General features: G+C 41.5%; 2 protein-coding genes across 2 annotated transcripts in view; one reads left to right on the top strand and one right to left on the bottom strand.

Moving 5' to 3' along the window:
• LOC129792487 (STAM-binding protein-like A) overlaps positions 1-13900 on the top strand; it is a 781560-nt gene that overhangs the window by 585199 nt on the left and 182461 nt on the right. The window lies entirely within an intron of this gene.
• Positions 1-13900, bottom strand: part of LOC129791419 (ras-specific guanine nucleotide-releasing factor 2-like) — a 59531-nt gene that overhangs the window by 36721 nt on the left and 8910 nt on the right. The window contains exons 3-4 of the mRNA XM_055829591.1: positions 11532-11600; positions 10568-10744 (exon numbers count right to left, since the gene is read on the bottom strand). Of these exons, the coding sequence (XP_055685566.1) occupies positions 10568-10744; positions 11532-11600 (246 nt within the window). The remainder of the gene's footprint in view (positions 1-10567; positions 10745-11531; positions 11601-13900) is intronic.

The raw sequence follows: 13900 nt of genomic DNA, 5'->3' as shown, positions 1-13900 counted from the left end.
ATGACCTTTCCAATGGTACCAAACTTGGAAAGATTTAATTCATTTTAATATAACTTTTTTCAGTCCTTCTGAAACAGAATTTAGGGGGTCGCAATTGGGCCACGTTCCCCTACTTATATTCTTTTGTCCTGCTAACGTTTTAAAAATCCCATGAATTTTTTTTATAAATTATAAAACTTTTGAAAAATTTATATTCAACGACTGAATTTGATAAACAAAATAAATGTTTAAATATCCTTTTTAGTCCTTATTGTTTTGTCCTTGGCGTTTCCTTAATAACTTATGACCCTTCTTTTCAAACGTTTCTAACTGGGAAATAATATCTAAATTTTTAGGGGTCTTAGACACCCAAAAACTCTCTTTGGCTATGCCATTAAAAGTCTTATGTTTTACAAGGACTAAGGATCTATGAAGATTTTTCAAATCCTTGGCCCTTGCAGGGTTAATTCAATAATACAAATAGAAAAAAAATTGCGAAATACAATATTTTCTCGAATTTTGATTAAACAACAAAAAGCTCTATGAAATATGTATTTCTCACATTCAATTTATATCCTTATAGTCCTTCCACACCATCTGTTTCAATTGAAAGATCACATCCACTAAACTTGAGGGAAAATATATGTGTAAAATCTGGGATGAGAGAGAAAAAAGATTCATTGTGGGAGGTCTATAAAACACACAAACAGATTTAGTAGCAGATGGTAATTGCAAAACTTTTTCCCACGATATAGCACAGGAGGAATATTTATATTCTTCCTAGAATTGAAACACCCATGTTGGGAGAGATTATGTGTACACATTGGATGTCTATAGTCTATATAGATAACGATGTAGGATGAGGTAGCCTGGAGAGACAACACACTCTCTCTGAACGACTGACCTGAAAATGTGTGTGATCTAAATAAATACATCGTAAATGTGAGATTACTTGCCTATAGAGCAGCGGGCATGAAAGAAAGAAGCTTATTAGTGAAAGCTTACGCAATTGGGGCGATTCTTCTCTACCTATAGAGCAGCGGGCATGAAAGAAAGAAGCTTGTTAAGTAAAAGCTTATGCATATGGGGCTATTCGTCTCTACCTATAGAGCAGCGGGCATGAAAGAAAGAAGCTGTAAATACATAGACGCTTGATTAGTGGGTGCTCCGGCCGAAGTGACCGGAATTGACTTGACACCCTTGCAGGTAGATTCTCGCCCTTGACGATGCCCGCGAATCCCCAGACACTAGGAAAAGAGTCCACACTTTCTTTACAAACAAATTGTCTTTATTTCTCCACTTATTTCACTTATAAAATCAAATTTTCTTCCACACACTTTTCTCACATTTCATCATTTTTTCTAAGAATTTTCCAGAATGGCGGAGCTGTCAAAAAATTCACTTTTTCATACTCGACGACAGCGCCGCTTACAAATTTCAAATAATTCAAATAAACGACCGTTTTAAACAACTAATTCCCACATACTGCCCCCCTTGAGCCATCCTGAGGCTCAACAACTGGGTCTACATGGTCAGTAGGTAGGGGTAGCCAAGCAAGGGTGTTGGCAGCACGTTTCTCCTCGCCGTCCTGCGTCTTCACTAGGACGACTCGCACCGTTCCGTCTTTTCCAGGATCTACTCGCATCACTCGCCCCATTTTCCAGAAGGTGGGCTTCAACTCCTTGTCTCGGATGAGAACAAGATCCCCAACGCAGAGGTCGCGTGTCTTCTGATTCCATTTCGGTCGATTCTGGAGGGATGTAAGATATTCCTGGTGCCAGCGTTGCCAAAAGTGTTGCACCATCCGTTGACAATACAACCATCGGCTGAGTCGATTTGGGTTTGTTTCCAGAAGATTGGGCTCTGGTGGCAGATTTGGAGCCCGAAAGAGATAGAAATGACCTGGAGTGAGGGCCTCCAAGTCGTTGATGTCTGACGTTTTGGCGCAGAGCGGGCGAGAGTTCAAGATGGCTTCAATTTGCACTAGCACAGTTGACAATTCCTCGAACGTGAGTAGACTTTCACCAATAACACGTCGTAGGAGCGTTTTCACGTTCGCCACTCCTCTTTCCCAAAGGCCTCCGAATGTAGGGGAGTAGGCCGGAATGAACTTGAACTCAGTCCCTCTCGCAGACATTTTCGCAGTGACTTTATGTTGATGACTCCGGATGCCACCAAGTCTTTCCTGTCGTGTGGTTCCGGAAGCTCCAATAAAATTAGAGCCGTTGTCACAGTAAATCGTTTTGCAATAGCCTCGGCGTCCCCCAAAACGATTCAAGGCTGCCAGAAATGCATCAGTGCTGAGATCGCTGACAGCTTCCAAGTGCATCATTTTGGTGCTCATACAAATAAACACACAGATGTAAGCCTTCTGAATCGGCGCCTTCCTCAATTTCGAAGCTCGAATCTTGATTGGGCCCGCAAAGTCGCAACCTGTCCTCACAAATGGCAGGTTTTCCTCAACGCGCGATTTCGGAAGATCTCCCATGAATGGTGTTTCAGTCCGGGGTCTGGCTTTGGTACACCTCACACATAGCCTTGTGACGTTCTTTGTGAGAGATCGGAGGCCAATAATCCAGTACTTGGCCTTCAGCGTGTTTGCCAAAATCGCGTGACCAGCATGAAGATTTGTCTCGTGGGTAAAGACCACAAGATCTCTGACGAATTTGTGGTTGGATGGAAGGATGATTGGGTGCCGCGTCCCGTAGTCAAACTCAGAATTCTCCAGTCGTCCCTGAGCCCTCATCAGTCCATCTTTGTCCAGAAAAGGAACAAGAGTTCGCAATTTGCTCGTACGAGAAACCTCTTGTCCTTTGACACAGCACTTGTACTCGTCCGGAAACGATATTTGTTGAATGTATCTGAGAATACACACTGTAGCATCATGTTGCTCTTGTACTGAGAGAAAGCCCTTGGAGACTTCCTCTTTGGCTAGTTGAGCCCTGATGTTCCTATAGAATCGCATCAGGTAAGCCACCAAGCGAACAATTCTGAGATACCCGGAGGTATTTTGAATCAATTGGTGAAGGAGATGAGTCTCATCCACCTGAGTTGTGAGCACGATAGCACGGGATGCGCGCTCTTCGTCAGTTTTTCCAATCACTTTGTTCGCTGGCCACTTGTCTTCCTCTTCGCTGAGCCACGGAGGTCCGTGCCACCACAGGGGATGGTTCACAAGCTCACTAGGAAGAATTCCTCTAGACACGCAGTCAGCTGGGTTTTGTGAAGTTGGAACGTAGCGCCAGTGAATAGGGGGAACCACTTCCTGAATCTCGTGCACACGACGAGCTACGAATTGATCCCATGAGCGAGGTGGTTCTTGAAGCCATTGAAGAACCGTTGTTGAATCTGACCACGCATGAATTTGTACCTCCCTGTGGGGACACGAGCTTTTGATTTTGGCGATAAGTTCAGCGAGCAAGCGAGCAGCTTTGAGCTCCAAGCGTGGGATGGTGATTGGCTTGAGTGGAGCTACTCGAGATTTAGCCATCACAATTTCAATGACAGAGTTTCCAACTCCATCGATGCCTTTAGCATACACCACAGCTCCGAAAGCTCGTTTGGAAGCATCGGCAAATCCATGAAGAACTAGACTCTTCATCACAGATGGGATTCGCCGAGGGATGCGAAGTTGGGGTAGCAAATGAAATTCATCCTGAATTCGTTTGTAAGCAGTAGCAACTTCTGGTGGTAGTTCGTCATCCCAAGCGGAGCCAGTCAGCCAAAGGGCTTGGAACATCATCTTGAGCTTCACAGAGACAGGAGCAATAAAACCTAGCGGGTCAAAGATTTTTGCAGCAGCTGCACACAAGTCGCGTTTTGTGGAAACCGAGGGAAGAGCTTCTAGAAGCAGCGAGAAATAGTCTTCACCTGGTGCCCAATTGAGACCAAGAGCAGAGATGGACTTTGAGTGCAGTTGAACCTCTTCCGGTGTGATAGCTCTCATTTCCGGTGGGATTTCCTGAAGAACTTCACTTGAGTTTGAGGCCCATTTTCTGAGGTTAAATTGTCCTAGGGAGAGAACATGTTGAATGTCCTTTTGCAGCTTTATAGCTTCTTCAATGGAATCCGCTCCACAAAGAAGATCATCCATGTAAAAAGATGAGATAATGGCTTGACATGCTTCTGGAAATTGTTCCTTGTAATCCATGGCGATTTGATGAAGCACTCTCACGGCAAGGTATGGGGCACATGAGGTCCCATATGTCACTGTATTGAGATGATAAGTTCGAATTGGCTGGCGCGGGTCGCGTCTCCAGAAGATCTGTAGGAAGTCTCTGAATATCTTTGCAATCAGAATCTGCCTGTACATCTTTTCCACATCGGCAGAAAATGCAATTTTGTACGTCCGAAAGCGCAGAAGCAATACCAAAAGGTCATCTTGTATGGTAGGACCTGTAACCAGTATACCATTGAAGCTGGGATTGTTCGGACGTGTAGGTTCAGAGGCGTTGAAGACGACACGAAGCTTGGTGGTCTCACTGGAAGGTCGGAGAACAGCTTGATGTGGCAAGTAGTAGGACTCATGATCCTGAAGAACCTTCGGATCAGTGACAAGCTCCATGTGATTCATCTCAATGTACTCATCCATGAATGCCACGTATTGATCACGGAGAGCTGAATCCTTTTCGAATCGTCGCTCCAGCGATTTGAAACGACCCAAAGCAGTTGCGCTCGAGTTACCCAATGGAGCATGGTCCTTTTTGAAGAGCATCTCGACGATATAACGACCTGTGTCGTCCCTAGTGTGTGTTTGCGCGAAGTGTTCTTCACACAAAGCTTCCTCAGCAGTGAGAAGAGCTTTCTTGTCCACCAGACAACCCTCCTCAGATTCCCAGAATTTCTGTAGCGTTTCATTCAGATCACACTCCGAGGCATGAGTGTGCAGCGATGTGATTCGTGTGGGTGTGCCCTGGACACATCCACTCACAGTCCAGCCAAAAATGGTAAGTTGCGCTACGGGCTCTCCAGCGTCACCCTTTAGAATTTGAGGCAGATTGATGTAGCTCGCGTATTCCACCCCAATGATAATGTCAATTTTGCCAGGCACTTTGTAATTGGGATCAGCGAGCTGTAGCTGTTGGAGATGTCTCCATTGTGACCCAGAGAGATTCGTAGACGGCAAATTGGACGTCACTTTGTTCATGACGTAAGCATCAGCGTTGATCTTGTTCTGTGGATCGTATCTCGAAGAGATTTCCAAATGTACGAGTCCTTTGCTGTGACCCACAAGAACCTCACCAGCTCCGTAGACAGCAATGTGCGCCTTTGACCTTGGCAAGGCCAACCTCTGGGCGCATTCCTCAGACAGCATTGTGCACTCTCCTCCGCCATCAATAAGCACACGGCAAACTTGGTAGTTTCCGTGAACATCCTTCACATTCACGAGAGCAGTCGGTAGCAGAGATTTGTGGATGGAAGAATGGTGCATTGTAATTCCCGAGATTGGAGTAGATTGCACTGCAGGAGGTGCCTGAGTCGCAGGGGTTTGTGGTGTGGTTTGAGGCTGCGAAGGTTGCGGAGCAGGAACTTGTTGCGCAGGCTTCGGTTGCACAGGTTGTGCGGCGCCATTTGGAGCAGGATCCGTGGATGGCGGATGCAACAAGGTGTGGTGACGTTTACCACATTTTTGGCAGTTGGATTTGGATGGGCAACTCTTTGCCGAGTGATTCGGCCTCAAGCAATTGAAACAAAGATGGAATTGCGACATCCGATCACGCTTTTCATTAAGCGCGAGAGCCTTGAATTTGTCACAAAGATGCAACAAATGAGTGCTGTTGCACTCCGGACATTGAGCAGAGTTTGTATGATGAGATTTGAATCCAGGTTTGGATGGCTTGCTGTTGGGTTTCTGCTCCTTGGGTGTCGAAGCAGTTGTCCCCGTAGTTCCTTGATTGGCACGTTCCATGACATCCGTCATCTTTGTCATGAACTCAAAGAACTCATCGAGCGTTGAGAGCTGATCCGAGCTCTTTCCTTCCTCCCACTTTGTCCTAAATTTCTCGTTCATGTTCGATTTCATCATGTAGATGAGCCACATATCGATTGACAAACATTCGGGCCCCAGTGCCCTGAGACCGTCGATGATTTGCCTGTACTTGAGGTTAGCAGAGCGAAGATCGGACGCTGATTCCACCTTTTGCTGTGTTTGTGCCATGAATTGTTGGATGTAAGAATTCACGAGGTGAACCTTTTTTTCATACCGTGATTTGAGTCTCTCCCAGGTGGTCGCATACGTATCGTCAGAGATCGGTATGTGACTGATGTCCTCCGCAGCACTGCCAGACAAGGACATTTTGAGATACTGCATTTTCTCATTTGGCATGAGATCCCGATTGTTGTGTATGGCACTTTGGAAAGCGTCGCGGAATTGTGGCCAGTCAGTGTACTTGCCATCGAAAGCGGGAAGTTTGAGCTGCGGTAGCTTAGTGCGCGTTCCATTGCCATTGGAATTTGAGCTGCTTTGCAACTCCAGCATTTTTCGCATAAGATCCGTTTGACTGGACAAAGCTTGAGACCAATGATCAACGCCCTGTTGAACATTGGGTTTGACTTTTTCAGCAATTTCCGAGAGGGTCAGTTGCAGCTCCGTACATCTGCCCGAGAAAGCATCACCCTCATTTTGTTCCCGGATGAGAGTCTCTGCTTGTCCAGTAGCAAGAGTTTCAATATGTGCCTGCACCTTGATGAATTTGTCCAATGTGAATTGAACGTTAGCAAGCAGTGTGGTGGCAGACGAAGCAGGAAGGTCAGGTTGATCCACGACCTTTTTCTCAATGTATGTGATTGTCCTCTTCAGGACTCCTCTCTCAACACGAAGCGCCGAAAGCTGTTGCTCCATTTTGTTGCTCACGCAGACTCAAATGTAGCCCAAGTAAATGCTCTGTAAGTAACAAAGCCCAGTGTGTGTTTCGCTTCGCACAAGAAGAGGTAGAAGAACAACAAATCCGTCCCTGGGCAAGTGTGACGTCAGCAAGTAGTGACGGAGAAGGGAGATCACTCGTTGTTCTGGCCAAAGAGAGCTGTAGAAGCTCGTTCCAAGAGAGCTGTAGAAGCTCGGTCAAAGAGAGCTGTAGTAGCTCGTCCAAAAGAAGGAATCTGCGTCGACTCCTGATCAAGCAATGTAGGGCTGATTGCTTTTCCCGCGAAGGACCAGAATAATGTGAGATTACTTGCCTATAGAGCAGCGGGCATGAAAGAAAGAAGCTTATTAGTGAAAGCTTACGCAATTGGGGCGATTCTTCTCTACCTATAGAGCAGCGGGCATGAAAGAAAGAAGCTTGTTAAGTAAAAGCTTATGCATATGGGGCTATTCGTCTCTACCTATAGAGCAGCGGGCATGAAAGAAAGAAGCTGTAAATACATAGACGCTTGATTAGTGGGTGCTCCGGCCGAAGTGACCAGAATAATGTGAGATTACTTGCCTATAGAGCAGCGGGCATGAAAGAAAGAAGCTTATTAGTGAAAGCTTACGCAATTGGGGCGATTCTTCTCTACCTATAGAGCAGCGGGCATGAAAGAAAGAAGCTTGTTAAGTAAAAGCTTATGCATATGGGGCTATTCGTCTCTACCTATAGAGCAGCGGGCATGAAAGAAAGAAGCTGTAAATACATAGACGCTTGATTAGTGGGTGCTCCGGCCGAAGTGACCGGAATTGACTTGACACCCTTGCAGGTAGATTCTCGCCCTTGACGATGCCCGCGAATCCCCAGACACTAGGAAAAGAGTCCACACTTTCTTTACAAACAAATTGTCTTTATTTCTCCACTTATTTCACTTATAAAATCAAATTTTCTTCCACACACTTTTCTCACATTTCATCATTTTTTCTAAGAATTTTCCAGAATGGCGGAGCTGTCAAAAAATTCACTTTTTCATACTCGACGACAGCGCCGCTTACAAATTTCAAATAATTCAAATAAACGACCGTTTTAAACAACTAATTCCCACAGTAAATATTTCCGACTCTATGAAATTGACGAAGGGGTGTGGGAAAAATCAAGAGGGTATTGGTGGAGCGCTTTCTACTGTTGAGGCAGAATGACGGTGATAAACATTGACGCCCAAGAGTGCTAAAACTAAAAATAAAACCTATAGGGTTTGCTTCTTTGCGCCACAAAAGCCACATTCACGGTGATTTTTTTGGGGGTGGAATGGTGGAAAAACTCACCCTCTCCGTAGAAAAAAAAATCAGTGGTGTTTTCCCAGTGTTTAGCAAATCACCAAGTAAATCTGTCCGAGAAGCAATGATTTTTATTGTGCACATCAATTTATTTGCCATATTTCCTTCCACACCCTGCCTAGCGTTTTATTTCACCATTTATATAGCAGTTATTCGTTTTGATTGCTTTTAGGGGTGATTATCTTCACACAAGGCGCTACCACTGAGTGCAAAGTGGAATTTCCCTCCCTTATCTATTTTATCTAGAATGATTTAAGACTATGTTTTGATAAAATAATATTACGGAGAAATGTTTTATTAATCAAATTAATTAAGACTAATGATTTATAGATGAATAAATTCTTTACTCTTTTAGTACAAACTTTGCAGTTTTTGATCAGAATATTTACTTAACTCTTTCACCACTATTTGAAATACAGAAACACTGAAACGATGCTCGTTTAGGTCAGAATATAACTTATTGAACGTGAAAGGGTTAAAAACAAATAATCATTACTTGACTTACTTACTTCTTACTTGACTAATTAAGCTAATTTAAAAAAAGAACTACTGAAGCAATTCAAATTAATTAGGTAATAATTTTTATTCAAATATTTACTGTGCCTATTAAAGCAACTGGTTGAGAAGTTTTATCATCAATTATTTTCATCGCTTTAGCCTTAATGAGAAACCCTCATCTAAATGTTTTTTTAAGCAAATTTATCGATCTGTAATAAATAGGGGGTGTATATTTTGGCATTTTCGCATAATTGCTGCGTGTTTTGAAATAGTCAAACAGTGAACTGTAAAATAATTAATGATTTTTAATTTTTAATTAACCCTCTCGCCTCGTGACCGCAACATTTACAGCGAACCGAAATTAATATTAAATTTTTGTGGCTTAGAATAGGGGTTAGAATCACTTTATTTGTAATAATTTCTGTAATTTCTTGTTTATGATTCGCAATAAAATCTACAAAATAATATATACATATAAAACTTAAAAGTTTCAAAACATTTTTTTATTTTAAAACAGGAAAAGAAAATGTGGAAGAAAAACAAAGTCACTTCATTGAGAAAAAGGAGCTTTAAATGCTGATATATAGAAATCACAGGTAGAACATAGGGAGAAATCCAAACAGCAGAGAATTTTTTTCCTATTCCATGTTATGTAAGATTTGTCTAAAAGGTTTTCAGAAATTCTAAGAATTCTCTTTGCTATATATTTCGTATATAGCTCTTAAATCTCATCCAATGAGATCTATAAAAAGCAAGATTAATTATTATTCAATATCATTTCTATATGTAACTCAAACATTATACGCAAAATTTCTCGAGCTTTGTAAATATATATACATAAATCTGTCGTAAATATATATGGGTTAGAACCCTACAACCCTATAATATATATGTAGTTACAGATTTTCAATATATCGATTTTCAATGCGAAACTGCTTCACATCTCAAGTGAAAACCGCAATTTTTTCCCACAGTCTTTTCATCAAAGCCGATTTCTTTGGGGGCCTCTCAAACCTCTCTCCTCCCCCTGCGTGGTGTGATTTCTTTCCCCCATGAGAATTTTAAGGGTGGCAGTTGATGATGAATATGAACCACCATCCGACACAATTCACTGATGTGGAGAAAGCTCTGCATGGGAGCTTTCTTGCCAAAAGTCTCTCTTCCTCCCTCCCTACACGGCTTACTCGGGGGGTTGGATTGGAGATGGAGGCGGATTGGTGAATATTTCACCATGGTGCGACGGAGGACGTCAACATTCTCATTTCTTAAGTGATTTATTCGTTATGTACATAATGGTAACATTTCTCATATACACCCCCCGGCAAATCCCATCAAACTCCTCGTCGTTGGAAAATTATACTTAACATGGCAAAACGTCTTACAGTCACGAGAGAGATGAGGTGGAAAAGAGAAAGAGCGATATGTGGGGGAGAAAAAGTTGTGCGGGATGTGAAAAATTCTCTTTTAGTTAATTCGGTAAATTAATTTGGGCAATTCATTTTTCCTCCATGGAGGTCTTCGCCATTGTTTCAACTTCATGCCCCCCACCCCGGAGCTAGCCGCCTCAAACAGACACCCCAAATCCACATTTAGATACACTCCACAAGACGTTTTTGCGTAAATGGAGTTACAATATTGTAGGTGAGGGCGGGGGAAGTTGATGAACAAGACGAAATTTCATTTAATTTAGCCATCGTTTGAGGATTTTCCCCGCATCTCGACATTTTATACGTGTGGCGCGAGAGAGAGCCACGACCACCCCCTTGCTCGTAATTGGGGGTGCGCAAATTCGGGGGAGAATGACTTTGGGGAAAATTATCAGGAAAAACAAAAAGGAGGCCTCCGGTGACTTCGGGAAATGGTTTAGGTTAAAATAGCAATTTGATGATGTGTCTGAAAATGTATTACCTGTAACTTCTCTTCTTTGCTTGATTTCGATCCGGGGCTGCTGGTCGTTGTGCTACCACCCGTTGGTGGGGTGAGGCATGACGGAGCCGAAACTAAGCGTTCACAGTAGCACCCTTCCAGGAAAATCAAGCCTGAAGGTCTTGTTGATTGCTCACTGTCGTAGTAGAAGAGAAGATTCTGCGGAAAGGAATTTCAAGAATTTTTAGCATGCGACATGCTTCGCCTAACGAGAAGACTTTGCAAAAAAAAAAGTAATCAATCCATGAATGAAATTGCAAAAATTTAATTTTCACCCTTACACGAGACCCACCCAGATACCGATACATTCTTTATTTATTTGTGAAATTCGATGGGTGAAAAAAATTCATGGTATTTTAAATTAAAATCAATACAATGTCAATGCAATGGCGCGCGCTACGTGAATTCCCAGCACATGATAAACTCTCACAATGGCGCAAGGAGGGTGGAAATTTTTGAAAAAAAAAAAACAGGATTGTTGCCGAAATGTGGAAAATGGCTGGAAAATTGATGATTTCCCTCCTACGTGTATTAAATCCAGATTTGTTCAGGAATTTTTGCAAAGTCTGACTTCTAAAAAAGGATAATTTTTTACGAATATTCATAAATTTCACAAGAAAAGTTCTTAGACTACTTCTTAAATCAAATCCAGTCCATTTTAATAAAAATAAAAACTCTTTATGACATTTATCCACATGTATCCACATAAACCGAAACATACAATTTCAACATATTCTTATCATATTTTCAATGATCAAATCAGTAACTTTATGTATTTTTCCATAATCAATGTTTTACGCATGAAACGCGTACTATCTACCGTTTAGAAAAATTCCCGTAAACTCATAAAATTTTCCAAGACACTTTTCCCAGTGAAAGTGCGGAAAATTCAGTTCAGAATTTCAAAATGGCTCGTTAAGGGGATAAGAGAAAAAGTGAAACTTACTTGATAGAGAATGAACCATCTCAGTTGCCACTTGTTGCTATCAGCTGTCCTTTTGTGTAGATATCCGTGCTTGTTGGTGAACATAAAAGAGAGAAAGGGAGATAAAAATTATTAAATATTTCCACTCCTGTCATGATGGCTTTTTCAATAGACGGAGGTGGTGTGTTTGGCATTACATGTATAATTTAGGTGTGGAGAGTAAATTAATGCTATATCTGCGAGAGAAACATTTCAGGATTTTCCCTTCAAGTCACCTGCATGCAATATTAATTGATGATGGTTAATTTACCACGAGAAGTCGTGCCATAGAATACGGGGATAATTAATAAGAACATGAGAAGTGAATGAGCTCTGTGAGTAGGAGAAAATTGTGCGAATGTGTCTTATTAGTATTCTCTTCAAGGTGTTATTCATCTTGTCTGTGAGCTTTTCATCTTGTCTCAAGTTTTAATGACTCTCCCATGTAACGTCTCAATTCTATCTCATATATCCCTTCTTATACTTTTTCCAGCATCCAACCCAGCGCCGCAATGTTTGCTCCCTGTAGCATGACTGAGCCAACATTGTGGGTAAAACAAGGAGAGAGAAAAAAATATAAAAATAGCACCACCAAGTGGGAGAAATCAAAATTGTACATATAAATAAAAAAGCACAAATAAAAGCTCATCAGATGAAAAGAAAATTGATGATGACAGTCAATTGTATAAAACCCCTAAACACTAATTCAATGTACCCTAATATTCAATCTCATATTAATTTTCTCGAGTGGTTATGTCATATCGCTCAGATCCTTTGGATTGGATTTTTTTATTCGTCTTTGTCACCATCCGCGTATGATTTCGTTTACCCGCCTCACTTCTCCTCCAAACAGGGTTTACTTTTCTTTTTACCCGCCCCATACTGAATATTTCGTCAATCGAAATGTTTTATTCAAATTCCACACAGTCGTATACAACAGTGGGTGCCGTATATGGCAGAGAAAGCATGAATTTTGCAGTAGGATGTTTGTTGTTTGTGGATACTATTGAATTCAGTTGCCTCAACCTTTCTCATGCTGCCTCCGGGAAACCTCCTTGGGCTTTATGCAACATAAGACATACTACATACCCTCGAAAGCTTGCTCAAAAGCTCTCGCAACATTTTCACTCACATCGACAGGAATTGTTGGAAAGAGAATTTATAGACTTTGAAGTAAAATGATTTACGAGATTACGTTAATATTGTAGGTATAAGGATCTCTATTAAATGCTGAATATGTCTTTAGGAAACAAAAGTCAGCCCTTAACAAGTACGCAAGTATAACTTACTATATAACTGTTTAACTAACAATAATAGATTATGTTGTGGATGTTGATGACAACATAAATGAGGCTCCATGACAATTCGTTTCTTTAGCAACTTTTACGTAATTGATGTACCTAGCTACTTAGAAAAACTACGTGGGACCTAGTCAATTTGTATAAGCTAATTTTAGTACCAGACTTCCTTCCCTGGAAAGTACGAAATGCAATTTAAAATGGAAGTTTTAGTAAAAGTTTCCCTTTCTGCTCTAACTTATTGTACTGAAAAGGAAAGAAATTTTTCTTTGGAGATTTTTTTTGCGGAAATAAAGTTGAGAAAATTCCAAGGAAAATTCATTTATTTTCCCTTTATGTGGCTTCTATAAGTAAAAGAATTATAGAAACTTTCCAAGTATACGCTTTTTTCTCCATTTTCACTGCAAAACTCATGTGAAAGTGGGGAAAATGGATAATGAAATCGTGAAGATTGAGGAGAGGAGGTATGAGGATGCCATGTAGGATGGTGTGAAAGTTCAGAAATCACTTTCGAAGCAATCCATCTCGGTGCCCTGATCAAAAATTGACGAAGGATGATGGTTGTCGGGAAAGGTGGACAATTTTCCGCCATGAAAGAACGTAAATATTGGTCTTCTCTGTGTAAGTTCCATCAGTGGCCTATCGAAAATTGATCAAAAGACCCAGTTTGTGTCATCATCCCTTTTTCTGCTGGTGGGCGATACTCATTCCGTAAATAATATTCCTTTCGATGTCATTTAGCGAACATTTTATCCTCAAATAAGCCACTCAAGGGATAACACCCATATGGGACGACATGGTGGTAAAGAAGTGGCTTTTGTGGGGATGAATATAACTTTCTCAGAAAAGCGTATGGAAATTTGTATTTGAGGACCCAATGAACAAACATCATACGTTCTTCATGCTTAGCTTGTGGGTTTTCACAAAAGGTCCCATAGGAGACAATTCACTAATTTCCTCCTCTTTCCAAACAAAACTCTCCACCCTTCATATTCAATCATCCCTACAATATGGGGGCACACAATGAAATTGAGAAGACTCCCTGTTGAGGGA

This window comes from Lutzomyia longipalpis, chromosome 1, assembly GCF_024334085.1.
Source record: "Lutzomyia longipalpis isolate SR_M1_2022 chromosome 1, ASM2433408v1".
NCBI classification, from domain to species: domain Eukaryota; kingdom Metazoa; phylum Arthropoda; class Insecta; order Diptera; family Psychodidae; genus Lutzomyia; species Lutzomyia longipalpis.
Note: the sequence above shows the minus strand (reverse complement) of the source record. Positions and strands in the feature narration are given on the sequence as shown.